Source organism: Anomaloglossus baeobatrachus, chromosome 4 (genome assembly GCF_048569485.1).
Source record: "Anomaloglossus baeobatrachus isolate aAnoBae1 chromosome 4, aAnoBae1.hap1, whole genome shotgun sequence".
NCBI lineage: Eukaryota > Metazoa > Chordata > Amphibia > Anura > Aromobatidae > Anomaloglossus > Anomaloglossus baeobatrachus.
Window position 1 is genome coordinate 12,406,514 of NC_134356.1, and position 13,149 is coordinate 12,419,662.

Consider the following 13,149-nt stretch of genomic DNA (forward strand, 5'->3'; position numbering starts at 1 on the left):
ATGCTTTTAGCAGGAAACCTATGAACTATATATATATTATATATATATATATATATATATATATATATATATATATATAGGAACATGTGTTGCCTTATCCTGTAGGTGTGTAGCCAGCCAATCACAGCTCTCCATACCTAAGATTTAAAGGGAACCTGTCATCAGAAAATTAGCTTGAAACCTAAAAGTTTCCCCCTCTGCAGCTCCTGGGCTGCATTCTAGCAATGTTCCTGTTGTTTATGTGCCCCCTTTCTGACCAAAATAAAGACTTTATAAAGTGGTACCTTTTTGTATTCAAATCTTGATAATGGTACATGGGGGCGGGATCTCTGGTGGCCGTTAGTCTGCCTCCTGTCGCTTTAGGCCGTCCCCCATCTCTCCATTCCATACTTCAGGACGCCGCCCACTGCGCCCGAGGTGCCGTGCACGCGAGGACCGCTGGTCACGTGTGTCGAAGGCACGAGACTATGGGCGGCGCTGTGATTGCATCACAAGTGCCCGTCCATCATCTCGTGCCCACCCTTTCCCCTCTGCCTCCAGCGTTCTGCGCAAAACGTTCCAACGTCGGGTCACCTGGCCAGCGCTTGCGCAGAACGCTGGAGGCAGAGGGGAGAGTGTGGCCACAAGATGATGGACGGGCACTTGCGATGCAATTGTCGTGGGCGGCGGGACACGCTCGCCACGCTCGGGTCCGGGGCTTCTGCTGCTGCTGCTCGGTGGCTCGAGCAGTGGGCCGGGCCCGGGGGAACTCGAGCGGCGCTCCTCGCCCTTGAGTGAAAAGGGGGGTGGTTTGTTTGGGGATTTAGTCCGTGACGCCACCCTCGGGTTGTGGTGAAGGTGGGCACCACCGCTGCTGGTGACGGGGATCCCGGGAGCAATGGTAGGGAGCAGCTGGGTTGTTGTTTTCCCCCTCCGTGGGTAGGGGTTGGTGGTCCCGGGGCCCGGTGGTGTGACGGGGAGGCAGGATCGGTGAGGTGCAGGGTTGCAGGGGCAGCGCGGCGCGGTGCCGTATGGCACGGGTGTACTCACTCAGCAAGAGATGCACAAAGTCTCCGGTAACCCAAACGGCTGGATGGACGGGTCCCGCAGCCGGCTGCAGTGTCTCTCCCCAGACAGGTGATGGCGGCTGTTTTGCCCTGCACCTTTGTGTACTGTCTTGACTATGATGGGTTCCCCACGGTAGTCCGCTCCCCGGTGTATGGATGCCGGAGGAGCCCGTTTTGCCTGCAGGCGCTGGCCCTTGGGTCCCTAGCCTTTGGCAATGGCTGTATACCCTCACGGTGCGGACGGTTACCTTCTGACGGGACTTGGGTAGTTAGGAAACCCCTGGGGTTCCTGTCACACTCGGATTTGACAGTTAACGGCAGCTCCACGCCTAGTCGGGGTCCGATGGCCCTGCATGTGTGTGCTAGCTTCACTTCGCTCCCCGGTTCGGTACCGGCGGGCCACCGCCCGACCCCGGTGCTACGGTTCCGCGTTGATCCACCACTCCTGCAGACGGCCACCACTGTCTGCCAACCTTGCTGTCGGGGTCTGGGCTCAGACACCTCAAGTGTTTACTCCTCTCACTTTCACCTCCTAAACTGAACTCACTGCTTTTCCCACCTCCAGGCCTGTGAACTCTTCGGTGGGTGGGGCCAACCGCCTGGCTCCGCCCCACCTGGTGTGGACATCAGACCCTGGAGGGAGGCAACAAGGGTTTTGTGTCTGACTAATGTAACTGTCTGGGGGTGGGGGTGAGTGTGTGTTTTGTCTGTGGCTACCTGGATAGTCCAGGGCGCCACACAGTCATAGTGCCGCCCATAACCTCGTGCCTGCGCACACGTCACCAGCGGTCCTCGCGTGCGCGGCACCTCGGGCTCAGTGGGCGGCGTCCTGAAGTATGGAATGGAGCGATGGGGTACAGGAGGCAGACTAACGGCCACCAGAGAGCCCGCCCCCGTGTACCATTATCAAGATTTGAATACAAAAAGGTACCACTTTATAAAGTCTTTATTTTGGTCAGAAAAGGGGGCACATAAACAACAGGAACATTGCTAGAATGCAGCCCAGGAGCTGCAGAGGGGGAAACTTTTAGGTTTCAAGCTAAATTTCTGATGACAGGTTCCCTTTAAACAAATGAAAAGCAGCAGTAGATCCTCTCACTGCTGCATCCTACTGATTGACTACTCCACCAATCACAGTCTGCTCCCTGTGATGTCACTGGTTGCTAGGTAGATTTCTTCTGGGATGCAGGTTCCTCACAGCTCCTCCTCCATGACAACTTTATAAAATCTCCACACATAAGGCAGCATGAAGGGGCTCGGAGAAGGCGGCAGTGAAGGTGTGTAAGTGTCTGATGGGGTCACACAGCGCATAAAAGGACAGCTGCCCGGCCTCATAATCCAGACAGATCCGGACTCCATCACTGGAGATCTGCTGAGGTAACGGGTAACGTGTCACTGAACAAAAATTATTATGCACCCCATATAAACTCCAGGACTTGTTATTATCTCCAATGCCTGACTGACTCCCCTCCTGCCTATACTGGGGTAACATGTCTCCTCCCGGACCCACTGATCTCCACATCCCAGTAATGTCGTCCTGAGGTAAATCCCCTCCTGCTCATCACCTGATAATCCTGGAATCTCTCTGCTGTTTCTGGAGAATTCTCTCTTATTTCTGTGCAGGTCACAGTTTTCAGGTCGTCTGATATAAGGAGATTATTAGCAGCCGTGTCTATATCCAGTAATATGTCTGCAGGATCCTGTACATAGAAGGTATTTACACCTCTAATTATAGCAGATAATGTGTGTGGTATATGTGAGATCCACTCCGCACGCATCAATCATGTCCTCCTGTGTCCTCATCACCTCCCTTACATCCTCTTGTATCCTCATCCTCAGGATCGCACAAGTCTCCGGTGTCTGGATCCTGTAAGACGGTCAGTGGATCCCTCATGTTACACAGCTCCTCAATGTGCCTCATCTTCCTGGACAACTCGTCCTTCTTTATTTCCAGCTTCTGGATCACATCAGACAGTGGCAGTGACACCTGCTCTTCCCACCTGTAGATCTCACTCAGGACCTTCTTCTCCAGGTCACCTACTCGTCTCCTGCTGTCTATAAAAAGGCAATGATGCTCTTGGTTTCTCTAGATGCCTTTTCTTGAGGTCTTCTCCTGCGCTCCTCCAAGCTGAAACCGTTTCTCTCTCCATCATAAATTTCCGCAGAACATTTCTCATTTTCTGCTTCCTTTTCCAAAAGGCCTCATCTAGAGCCTCCAGTTTATGTCCTCGATGTTCTGCGGCCAAACTGCAGGACACACAGATACAAGCAGCGTCCTCAGTGCAGTAATATTCCAGGATCTTCTTATGGACAGAACATTTTCTTTTCTCCAGAAAAGTGCTGGGATCAGTTATACTATGTTCTGGTTCTTTCTTGGTACAGGTAAACTATATATTTGTACCACGTTACCCAGTAGACCGAGAACAAAAAAAATAAGATTTGAGAGTCCTTATTGGTTGATATTTCTTAATGGGTAACTGAAAAGTTGGTAATAATTAGCAAATGTTTCAGACTTTTCAAGTCTCTTCGTCAGGTTCAGTATAAGAAAAAATCTGAAGAGTCACTTATTTATACTCAACAGGACAAAGGAATAAGGCAGTAACTAAGACACGTGACTTGAGCTAAGAAATTTCTAATGCGCGGTTGCTCATCTCGAGTAACAGGCATAATCAAAGTCAATGGGAAACTCAAGCGCTTTTCTGTCAGACTCTCCCCCCTTCCCCTGGGAGGTCTGTGGAATACCTGGAAATTACTGAAATTGAATGGGAACAGCATGGGGAAGAGGCCTGGACACATCTGACTCTCAGGTCGCTGCTGGGAACAATGTTGTCAGAGTATTACGCCCCGTTAACGGACCGACAATAAAACTTAGAAAACCGACAATATAATAGATTGTAATGGACAATAAGTTAGCAAACATTCTTTCCTGTATAATGACATATTTCTAAAGAAAATTTACCTAGAGAGGAAAAAAATGCCTGCTCCTCCCCTTTGGCTATATTCACACTTAGTCTTCTTTCAAAAACAGCCATTTCCCATTTCAGTCAGTAAATATAAACAATCTCGTGCATTAGCTTTATGAAATCTCATCACTTTCACTAAAAGCTGATTTTACAGTCCTAATTTGCATCAAACTTCTTAAAAACGCTGCCAAAAATGCAACGAGTGACCAAAGCCTCAATAGCCGGGCCATTGCTAACTGTATTTTCCCATCACCTGTGACTACAGTAGATGACATAGTATACAGCAGGAATGTCAAACTCAAATACACAGAGGGCAAAAATAAAAAAATTGGACAAAGTTGCTCGCCATCCTAGTCACAGGCCCCACATAGTCTTCTATAAAGAATAATGTACCCCACATATCCCTCAATACAGAATAATATTCTCCACATAGCCCTCCATGTAGAATAAAGGGCCCCACATAGCCCTTCATATAAAATAATGTGCCACACATACTCTTCCATCCAGAATAGCATCGTGGACCATATAAAATCAGCCTGCGGGCCAGAATGTGATGTATGTGGGATAAGGTTAAATAAAACTACAGTCACTGGTAAATTTTGTGAACAATGCAAGAACTGGCAAAAATTAGAAAGAGGGACTCTGATAGACCCTGTATTAGACATAAAGGAGGGCCTCATACACATTCTGTTAAAATGGTTAGCCACTAGGAATGCTACACTCATAAAGCCTATGAACGAAGTGCAAGAGCTGCCAAAAATTAGAAGTAAGAACTGCAATACCTCCTGGAAGACACATAGTGGAGGGCCTCAGACAACATTTTTTGACCACTTTTAAAGGAGTGGGAATTCTAGACTGGTAAAAGACTATGCACTAAATGGAAGAGCTGCAATATGTAGATGGAGGGACTGGAATGTAGCCAGCAAGAGACGTAGATGAGAGACTCAGATTCAATTATGGTTCAATATTGCAAGCATCTGACTCCAAAATTGGCCGCCAATCCCAGCCCCTACTTCAGCTGGATGTGCGTTCAAGGGCACACATCCAGCTGAAATGCACTGCAGAGACACAGAAAAAAATCCTTTATTTGAAATAAAATACAAATAACCCCACCCGTTGTCTCCCCTTTATTAACTTCCCAAGACACCCACCCTCTACATGAGGTCCCACGTTGATTTCAGCTCTGCTACATACATACTGAAGGCACAGCGGGTGAGCAGATAATATGACCGCACGCTGTGGGCTTCAGTCAGAGAGTACCTGAATTGCAGCAATGTGTGGTGAGGTCACTCAGTTTATCTGCGGTCATAGGTGGAGGTTCCCACGGGACCCCAGCTTTGACCGCAGGTAAACTGATCTCAGTGACCTCACCTGAGTTTAATGAGGTCAACTGAGTTCACAGACCTGCATCCCCTGGCAGAAAACCATGTCTGCACCAGATTTCAGCACCAAATTTGAAATTTATATACCATAGTCCTGCACCAAATCTGCATCTCCTGGCAAAAAAAAAAAATTGCATCACTATCGCAACAAATGTATGCCTGACAGCAATAATGATAAAAATATTTTTACTTAAAGCATCATTACAGCGTTTTGTTTTGCTCTTCACCACTGTGGAGGCGCTTGTTAGCAAAATTCACTCCTACTTTGCCCTTGGAGCTCCAAATTAGTACAATTTGCTTTACAAGCGCTTGGAGAAATCAATACAGCACACACCATCTATGGTGTACTGAAAGTTTCTGCTTTATAACATCATGTGACCAACTTATATAGCACCTCAAACAAAGAAATTACCATGCAGCAATAAGAGCAGCAGAGGTGTGCAGAGCAACGTGAAACTTCAGTGTAAGGCCTCTTTCACACGTCAGTGATTCTGGTACGTTTGTGCTTTTTTTTAAACGTACCAGAATCACTGACATACGCAGACCCATTATAATGAATGGGTCTGCTCACACGTCAGTGATTTGTCACTGCACGTGTCTCCGTGCAGCGTACCCGCGTGTGCGTGATTGCCGCACGGAGACATGTCCATTTTTTTCTGGCATCACTGATGTTCCACGGACCACGCAGTGGTGTGGTCCGTGAAACACGTGCCAGAAAAAAACGTGCTTTTAAAATAAAAATCATTTTTACTCACCCGGCTCCAGCGATGTCCTCTGCAACCCGTGCAGCCTGCTGCTTCAGAGCCGGCTCATTATTGTCGCGCAAATTCATGATGCGCGACACAGCCAACCCGGAAGCAGCTGATGCGGGGGTCAGCGCCGGCCGGATGCTGCACCGCGGGAGCGATCAGCACCATGGAGAGCGGGAGCGGGCGCAGGTGAGTTGATTACTAAGTGCAATCACGGGCCACGGAGAACGGAGCCCGGATTGCACTTAGACAACCCACGTGTGCCGTGATTCACGGCACACGGAGGGACATGTGCGTGTTTTACACGCCAGTGAAAAACGTCAGTGTTTTTCACTGACGTGTGAAACGGGCCTAAGCTGAACCCTCTGACATTCAGTTATAAGACAAGATGGTTTCTATAGAATACAAAATGGCTTGTATTCTCTCACATGCCGCTTTAACCCCTTCATGACCTTGGATGGATCTATCCGTCCAGGAGCGTGTCCCGTTAAGCCCCGCCCCCTGCCGCGGGCAGGCGGCGATCGGCGCACATATCAGCTGTTATCAACAGCTGACATGTGTGCCTGCTAGCCGCGGGTGGAATCGCTTCCACCCGCGGCCATTAACCCCTTAAATCTTGCTTCCAAAGTCAGGCAGCAAGATCTAAATGCGCGCGGCCATGTTTTTTACTTACCGCCGCCCCCACCGGAAGTCATGTGCGTGATCATGTGACTATCGGTGGTTGCCATCGTAGCACAGGGTCATGTGATGACGCCTGCTGCTATGATGTTTCACTTTAGTTTTCCCTCGGCCGAGAGCAGAGGGAAAACCAAAGTGACTGAATCTGCTGTTTACAGCTGTATTGCTGTGATCAGCAGATAGATAAGAGCGATCGGATTGCTGATCGCTATAGCCCCCTAGGGGGACTAGTAAAATAATTAAAAAAAAAAAAAAGTAAAAAAAAAAGTTTTAAAAAAAAAACAAACAAAAAAAACCTAAAAGTTCTAATCACCCCCCTTTCCCCCCATTGAAAATTAAAGGGTTAAAAAATAAATAAATATACACATATTTGGTATCGCCGCGTTCAGAAATGCCCGATCTATCAAAATATAAAATCAATTAATCTGATTGGTAAACGGCGTAGTGGCAAAAAAATTCCAAACGCCAAAATTACGTTTTTTGGTCGCCGCAAGTTTTACGCAAAATGCAATAACAGGCGATCAAAACATAGCATCTGCGCAAAAATGGTACCATTATAAACGTCAGCTCGAGACGCAAAAAATAAGCCATCACTGAGCCATAGATCCCAAAAAATAAGAACGCTACGTGTTTCAGAAAATTGCGCAAAACGTGCGCCACTTTTATTGGACAAACTTGTGAATTTTTTTTAACCCCTTAGATACAAGTAAACCTATACATGTTTGGTGTATACAAACTCGCACCGACCTGAGGCATCACATAGATACATCAGTTTTATCATATAGTGAACACTGTGAATAAAACATCCCAAAAACTATTGTGCGATCACACTTATTTTGCAGTTTTTCCACACTTCGAATTTTTTTGCTGTTTTCCAGTACAATATATGGTAAAACCTATGGTTTCATTTAAAAGTACAACTCGTCCCGCAAAAAACAAGCCCTCATATGGCAAGATTGACGGAATAATAAAAAAGTTACGGCTCTCGGAAGAAAAGGAGCAAAAAACAAAACCGCAAAAACAGAAAGTGCCCGGGGGCTGAAGGGGTTAAATGTTAGCCCCAGGCCCAGTGTTTTATACTCACCATTTAGCGTTTTTATATTTTACCGACATTGCTCTGGTTCAGCGGCGCCATCTTAAGCCTGTAGCTTGTGACGGTCTGGAAGTCAGAAGTTACATCACTCGCGCTCAGTACATATCTAGGAGAGCCAGAACGACACCAGAGAGAGGCCCCCATAATTGTAGAGTGACCTCCGGTGCGCTCCTTGAATCACTGGATCTGCCGGTTTGTCATTTCTCGGCGCAGAGAGACTCGAGCGACGCAGGAAAAGCAGGAAGGTGAGAATAGGACGGGACCTAGGGAACTTAGATTTAAAGCGTCACTCCAGCTGTGCGAAAAGCAAAACCCCGTAGTGGCGCTTTACTATCTATAGTGCTAAAACTCTTGATTATTGGTATGATGCTGCCCCCTAGTGGACACCTTGCTAATTTTAGCTTGTATTTTTTTTTTTTGTACACTTTTTTTTTTCCCTTGTGGGTTTTCTTGCACGCTTTGTACCCCTGGTGGATAAGTGCTTTGATCCTATATAAAAGGTGTGGCCCCCAAATTCTTACACAATGGTGATCGATAAGGATTAGGAATTCTATGTTTATTAGTATAAAGAAAAACTGCGTGACAAGTAATTTAGGTTCTTTTTTATTGCCATTATTCCCCGATGTGTTCCTTAATCCAGGCTCTGTACTTGGATACGGAGGAATAAACAGCCGGGGCGTTGGGGTCACAAGTGTCGCTTCCCCAGCTGACTACTCCAACCAACTTGTACTTGTTTTCTGAGCGGCAGATCAGCGGACCCCCTGAATCCCCCTGCAAAAACAAGAAGCGTCAGTCCTAGCATCATCAGAGCAAATATTCACCCTGCATGATATTAACAGATTGCAAAGAAGCAAATGATCCCATATTATCCTATGGGTAGGATATGGCTTAAAGGGGCTTCCCATCGAAGACCTAGCCACAGAATAGGCCAGAAGTGTCCTAAAGATGCAAATCTGACTCCTGGGATGTGGATGTGTCTTGAGAATCAGCCCCATCGCACGCCAACGGGAATGGGACGCTGGACGTAAATGCCCGAATTGCTCCATTCACCTGTGTGAGAATACAAATGTATGGAGAGAGTTGTATACTGTATATGTGGCCACGTTTCCATTCCTGGCAGCGGGCGACAGGGGCTCCCGGGGCAATACAGAATGAAAAGTCAATATACAGCAAGCTAATAAACTGCAGCCAAATACAGGGCCAGATAGTATCCAGGAAAATAGTAATAAACAGCATAATGGACCTCCACAATTAAGATAGTCTGCATCCCTGGTGGTCTAGGGCAGCTGAGGGGTTAATATTTCCATGTCTGGTGGTTAAGGGCAGTGTTAATGCCAGGATCCCTGGTGGTCTAGGGCAGCTTAGGGGTTAATATTTCCATGTCTGGTGGTTAAGGGCAGTGTTAATGCCAGGATCCCTGGTGATCTAGGGAAATGAAGGTTTTACTATCAGCATAGCTGTGATCTAAGGCAATGAAGGGGTTGAGCTCAGAATACCTGCTATGTAGGGCAGTAAAAGGGGTTAATGCCTAAATGCCTGGTGGTGTAGGGCACTGAAGAGGTATATGATATCCCTGGTGGTCTAGGGCAGCTGAGAGATTAATATTTCCATGTCTGGTGGTCAAGGGCAGTGTTTGGATGAATGCCAGGATCCCTGGTGGCCTAGGGAAATTAAGGGGTTTGTATCAGCACACCTGGATCTAATGCAAAGAAGAGGTTAAGCTCAGAATACCTGCTGTGTAGGGGAGTAAAGGGGTTAATGCCTGGTGGTCTAGGGCACTGAAGAGGTATATGTTATCCCTGAAGGTCTAGGGGTGTGAAGTGGTTATCTTTATTCTTGGTTTTGTCTTTTTATTTCTTTTTTTTATGGCCTTTGAGTCGGCCAGTATCCCTGGTGGTCTAAGGAAACTAAATATTTAACGTTAAGATCCCTGGTGGGTTGTAGTAGAAGGGTTAATGCTGAATACACTTCTCCAAACCCTAACTAGAGGCCGGACACTGATTTTTCAGCTCCAGGTTTACCCCCCTATACTGATAATGGAGGAGCGCAGAGAGGAGATAGCGTTCAATGCTGCTGTAACCGTTCTGTATGCCGAGGCCTCGGGGTCAGTTCTCTACTTTGGGTACCATTTTGACGTCTCTCTAATATCTGGACTGGATTGCGACTACCAGTTACTAGCAATCAGTAGCCGGGATGATGATGAAGATGCAGCCGTTCAACCCTGACAAACGTTTGCCTATGGCCAGTATATTCGGAGCTAGAGAAGTCATTACTTGCTGTGACATCTAAACACTTACGCACCACACAGGCAGAAGCCCCTGATGACCCCGTACACAGGTTTCTCTCCGTTACGTCTGGGCCCCAGTAGCTCTTACAGTCTTCTCTGGAGATGAGTGGGATTTTTGCTTGTCGAAGTAATTTAGGATAAAAGATACCTAAAAGGGAGAAGAGTTTTTGATATCGCAATACAGTGTCCTCCCTCGTAGTGTAACATATGATAGTGACACTGATTTATACACTCAGGGTGATACCTAAAGATTTTAAGTGGATCATTTATGGAGGGAACTAGAATCAACCATGTTGAATCAGAAGTGTCAGATATTAGCTTGACTTTCCCTCCTTAAAGACATGTGCATGCTCAGGTCAGCTGAGCATGCATGTAAGGTCATGATCTGATGTTTGTACTTAGCTCCCACTAACCCATATTTGATGCCCTTTACCCTCAGACTGCTGTAAACTGACAAGACCATCAGCTACTACGACCAGCTCAACGTCTTATCGCATGTCCATCTGTAGGCTACACACTGAGACCTAACCTCCGCAAACCTCTAAATCCAGCTGCTTAGTGCCTCTTTTGGCTCTCCTCCGATTCATTAGTAAGATAGTGTAGTACGGTGACCAGCAGGAGTGACCCTTTTACCATGATATACTAATTACGTCCTGGGAAAGGGAGAGACTAAAGACTAGCTGGCACAATCATACGATGAAACTGTAGGGTTTTCAATTTAATATTTTCTCTTTGGGTAGAACTTCAGCCCTAGGAACTGATGCAAGGCACCAAAAGTGGAAAATCGCCCACTTGAAGTAACCATACGGCCTGGGAACCAGGCACAACCACAACCATGAAACCTGGGAACCAGGCACAACCACAACCATGAAACCTGGGAACCAGGCACAACCACAACCATACAGCCTGGGAACCAGGCACAACCACAACCATACAGCCTGGGAACCAGGCACAACCACAACCATACAGCCTGGGAACCAGGCACAACCACAACCATACAGCCTGGGAACCAGGCACAACCACAACCATAGAGCCTGGAAACCAGGCACAACCATAGAGCCTGGAAACCAGGCACAACCATAGAGCCTGGAAACCAGGCACAACCATAGAGCCTGGAAACCAGGCACAACCATAGAGCCTGGAAATCAGGCACAACCATACCGCCTGACAACCAGGCACAACCATACCGCCTGACAACCAGGCACAACCATACCGCCTGAGAACCAGGCACAACCATACCGCCTCAGAACCAGGCACAACCATACAGCCTCAGAACCAGGCACAAACAAACAGCCTCAGAACCAGGCACAAACAAACATCTGATCAGAAAGGATGGCTTGAACCCAATAAAAACATTTTTAATGGTCCAGACTCTAGACCCATTGAAATAAAATAGGAGTGAGTGGCAGTACCATGTACAGCTACAACTTTATGAAGGCCATTGGCATGGGCTAAACACTAAAAAGGGACACAGCTCTCTGTACTCAGCTGATTGATTTTAATGCCAGGGTAAGACTTTTTGCTGCTTCTCGAGTATAAATAGTTATGTTATAGTTGGGTTTACTGGCACCGGCATCGTTAGACATCTTACTTCTTCCTTTTGTAGCCCCCCATCCTGCCGTCAGACAGTCGTCATGTCCAAACTCTTCAGCTTCTTGTGGCAAACATATTACAGCAGCGGAATCACCTAAAATAGAAAGACAAGTCTACATATTGTCAAACCTCATACAGATGGGGATACAACCTCATGACATGTCTTCTGCAGTTATATGGCTATGGATGTTGCCCGCCCACAGAGGTTATATGGTGAAACTACTTACTACTGCACTGACGCATTTAAAGCTCCCTATGAAGGTGCATGACAGCCTCTACTTTACTTATAATGTAAAGCCATTTTTCTTGTCAAGGCTATCCATTAAGGGAGATTGGTTGTCTAAGGCTACCCATTAAAGGGTTATTTTGTGAGGCAGACTCCTGATGCCCCTGCCAATCAGTTTCTTGCCAATGCTGTGCTCACTAACACCTTAGCCCCTTTATTCAGAGTGATGGGAGTCGGACCTCCTCTGTTAAGATTTTGATGGTCTACCACAAGGAAGAGCTATCGTTATGACCGTCCTTAAACAATAGATTCTTACCTAAGTGAACAGGGAACTCAAGCTCTAGTAGGCAGAGGTCATAATCTGGAGGAACAAGGTCACTGTTGTACAGTTCATGAACATAGGATTGTCTCACTACAGCTTCTGTCCTGTTAGGAGAAGACCGATCAACTTGTCCTATGATCACTCTGTCCGACCCAACTCTGCAAATAGAGGAACAGTATTCGTCATAACATGTATAGGATTTCACACGCGCCCTTCCAAATGTACAATTTAGTCAAATTTGTCCGAAATATAACATTAAAGAAGTTGTCCAGTTACCAAAACTGATTTTTTTTTTCTCTGATAAATCTTGCTAATATGTGCCCCTCAACACATTATTATGTTTTTTCAGAAAAATTACCTTTTATTGTGCACTAGCAGCACATGCTCATTGCTGGCTCCAGCTCTGATGGGGTTAATCTCTCCTCTGACTTCCTGTGTTCAGTTCCTACAAGTCCCAGAATTCTTTGTGGCTCTAGGGCGGTGTCTGGCTTATCTAACACACCCATTGTGTCTAATACACCCACTCTGCTCCCACCCAAACCCTCCTCCCTGCCTCTTCCCAGTTGATGCCCAGAGAGAAATCACAGATACAGCAGCTCTGGACAGCCAGGGGAAGAAAGTGTGTGTGTGCGTATATACACTGTGTGTGTGTGTGTGTGTGTGTGTGCGTATATACAGTGTGTGTGTGTGCGTATATACACTGTGTGTGTGTGTGTGTGTGTGTGCGTATATACAGTGTGTGTGTGTGTGTGTGTATAGTGTGTGTGTGTGTGCGTGAGTGTGAGTGTGTGTACGTACAGAAATTATGAT

At 46.7% G+C, this 13,149-nt stretch overlaps 1 protein-coding gene across 1 annotated transcript in view; it reads right to left on the reverse strand.

The window, feature by feature from the left end:
* Positions 1-13,149, reverse strand: part of OVCH1 (ovochymase 1) — a 273,997-nt gene that overhangs the window by 233,063 nt on the left and 27,785 nt on the right. The window contains exons 31-32 of the mRNA XM_075343161.1: positions 12,334-12,497; positions 11,790-11,885 (exon numbers count right to left, since the gene is read on the reverse strand). Of these exons, the coding sequence (XP_075199276.1) occupies positions 11,790-11,885; positions 12,334-12,497 (260 nt within the window). The remainder of the gene's footprint in view (positions 1-11,789; positions 11,886-12,333; positions 12,498-13,149) is intronic.